This window comes from Pygoscelis adeliae, unplaced genomic scaffold, assembly GCF_000699105.1.
Source record: "Pygoscelis adeliae isolate BGI_AS28 unplaced genomic scaffold, ASM69910v1 Scaffold257, whole genome shotgun sequence".
NCBI classification, from domain to species: Eukaryota; Metazoa; Chordata; class Aves; order Sphenisciformes; family Spheniscidae; genus Pygoscelis; species Pygoscelis adeliae.
The window spans coordinates 535012-537067 of record NW_008825215.1 but is presented as its reverse complement, the minus strand read 5'-3'; the positions used below and the strand labels follow the sequence as shown (position 1 = coordinate 537067).

General features: G+C 48.0%; 1 protein-coding gene across 1 annotated transcript in view; it reads left to right on the top strand.

The window, feature by feature from the left end:
- Positions 1 to 1407: 1407 nt before the first annotated feature.
- Positions 1408 to 2056, top strand: part of LOC103921218 (lymphocyte antigen 6E) — a 3918-nt gene continuing 3269 nt past the window's right edge. The window contains exon 1 of the mRNA XM_009329146.1: positions 1408 to 1417. Within this exon, the coding sequence (XP_009327421.1) occupies positions 1408 to 1417 (10 nt within the window). The remainder of the gene's footprint in view (positions 1418 to 2056) is intronic.

The following is a 2056-nucleotide window of genomic DNA, read 5'->3' as shown; positions in this document are numbered from 1 at the left end:
CTGGGAAGCAACTGCCAATTCGAGCGTTGGGTCTCCACCAGAGGCCAGCTGGCATGTGCTCAGTTCCAGCTGGGAGGATGGGCTGTCCAGGCCAAGGCAGGAAGGGGTTTCACTTCTCCCCCCCTCCGAAAAACCTTTCAGCTTTAAACTAAGTTCTTAGCCAGGCAAAAGGGTTTGTTGCAGGTAGCTTTATCCCCAAACACTCCCAGCACAGCCAGGGAGACTTTTGCAGAAAAGCTTTACCCCCTGCTCAAAGTGCCCTGAAGATCTGGCGTATGGTGTATAAAGATATTGTCGAAGAGCAATGGAAAAGGAAAGAGCGTTTGGCATAGGGACCGAATGGAAGAGCTGCCGAAGCAACAGCATTTTTCACTGGTGCTGCTGAGCTTCAGAGCGGGCTTTTAAAGGCTTTTTTTTCTTTTTTTTTTTTCCCCTGCATTGCTCTTTGCAAGAATGGATTCAACCTCTTATCTGAGGAATTCCCCCAAATGATCTGCTCTGTTTCAGGAGCTCTTTGTTCCTCAGAAGAGCTGAGCAGCAAACAAATAAACACATAAATTCTTCCCCTGGAAGAATGCTGCATTTTCTGGTCGGTGAAAACGAGGCTTCCCGTTTGCATTGTTCAGTCTTTGGCTTTTTTTTTTTTCCCTTCCTTTTTCTTGTAGCCTTGAGCTCCAACTCTTTGCTCTGTCTCCAGCTGCGTAAAATAATTCTGCACCCCTCTTGTGCCTTTTGTCTAAAACACTCAGCCTGCTTGCTCCCTTCACTCTGCAGTGGGTTTTTTAGTTATCTGTTTGCTGGGGCAGAAAGTGGCACTAGTTATGAATGCATATTTCCTCTCTGAAACTGCGTTGAAAGACTCGCCTCTCCTGGAAGGATTTTGTCTATATTCAGACAAGGGGTAATAGGTAGGTGTGACAAAGAGAAACGTGGGGACAGGTAAGAGGTGCTGTGGTAGAAGCATAGATTTAGTCACGTGGCAGAGAATTTAATGCCTAAAGGCACTTTTATGTGTACAAATATTTCTGATGTGTTTGTATCTGGAACCTCTAAGCCTTAATGAATAGCACTGCACCATTCGACTCGTGCGTTCAGCATAGTGAGCAAATGCATATGGGGACATATGTCCTACCATAATGCCCACAGGAAGCCTATAATCCACTTCATTCCTGGTTGCAGATGATTCCTGTGAAATGGGATGAGTCAATTTGCTTCCTCACTTTGCCCTCAGGGTGGTTGCAGGGAGAAGGGTTTGTGACAGGTCACCTGAGACTTGAGAGCAGAAGCAGGCTGGGGACAAGCGAGCAGGAGAGAGCTGGGCTTCACTCTGAGGTCCCAGACTGAGTTTTAGCCGATGAGGTCAAAAATGCCACCCATGGAAACGCTCTGGGGGCTCAGCAAGGGACGATGACGGCCTGTAGGCTCAATGGCTGGCTCCGTCCTCCTCCCCCTCTCCCAGATCCAGAAGCAAGGTCCACTGAGAAACCTCTCCTGGGCTTTTGACTCAGCTGGTGGCCCTGTAATCCTGGGTGCTGTGTGTAGGTTGTGGCTGCTGCGTTGGCATGCTCAGCTAACTCTGTTTTGTTGCGAGGATCGTTGGCAGACTGATGATCGTTGGAGGATGTATGAGACAGTCCAGGAAATTCTTGCTTAGGGGGTTGTGGTGTTGGCTTCATCTCCAAAGCAGAGTCTTCTGGCTGCCCTGATGTGACATTCAGGATCTCCCACTAACCTGCTTTAATCTGTTTCCCTGAGATTATGTTCTTATTTTCTTCCCCTGCCTTGGCCGTGGCTGCTCAAAAGTCATTCCTCAGAGCACAATTGTTATTTTTTCTCAATTTTCCCATAAAAAGCTTTTCTTTTCCTGAGAGAAACAGGATTGAGAAGAATCTCAGGAGGTCCTGCAGTCCCGTGGCAAAGTGGGACAGCTGCTGACCAATATTTGTCCAACTTGTTCTTCAAAATACTCCATGACAGGGACTGCTGAGCCTCAGCAAGCTCTCCCAGGGCTTCACTGACTTCACCTCCTTAGGATAATCTGTTTGTGGTGGGGCTG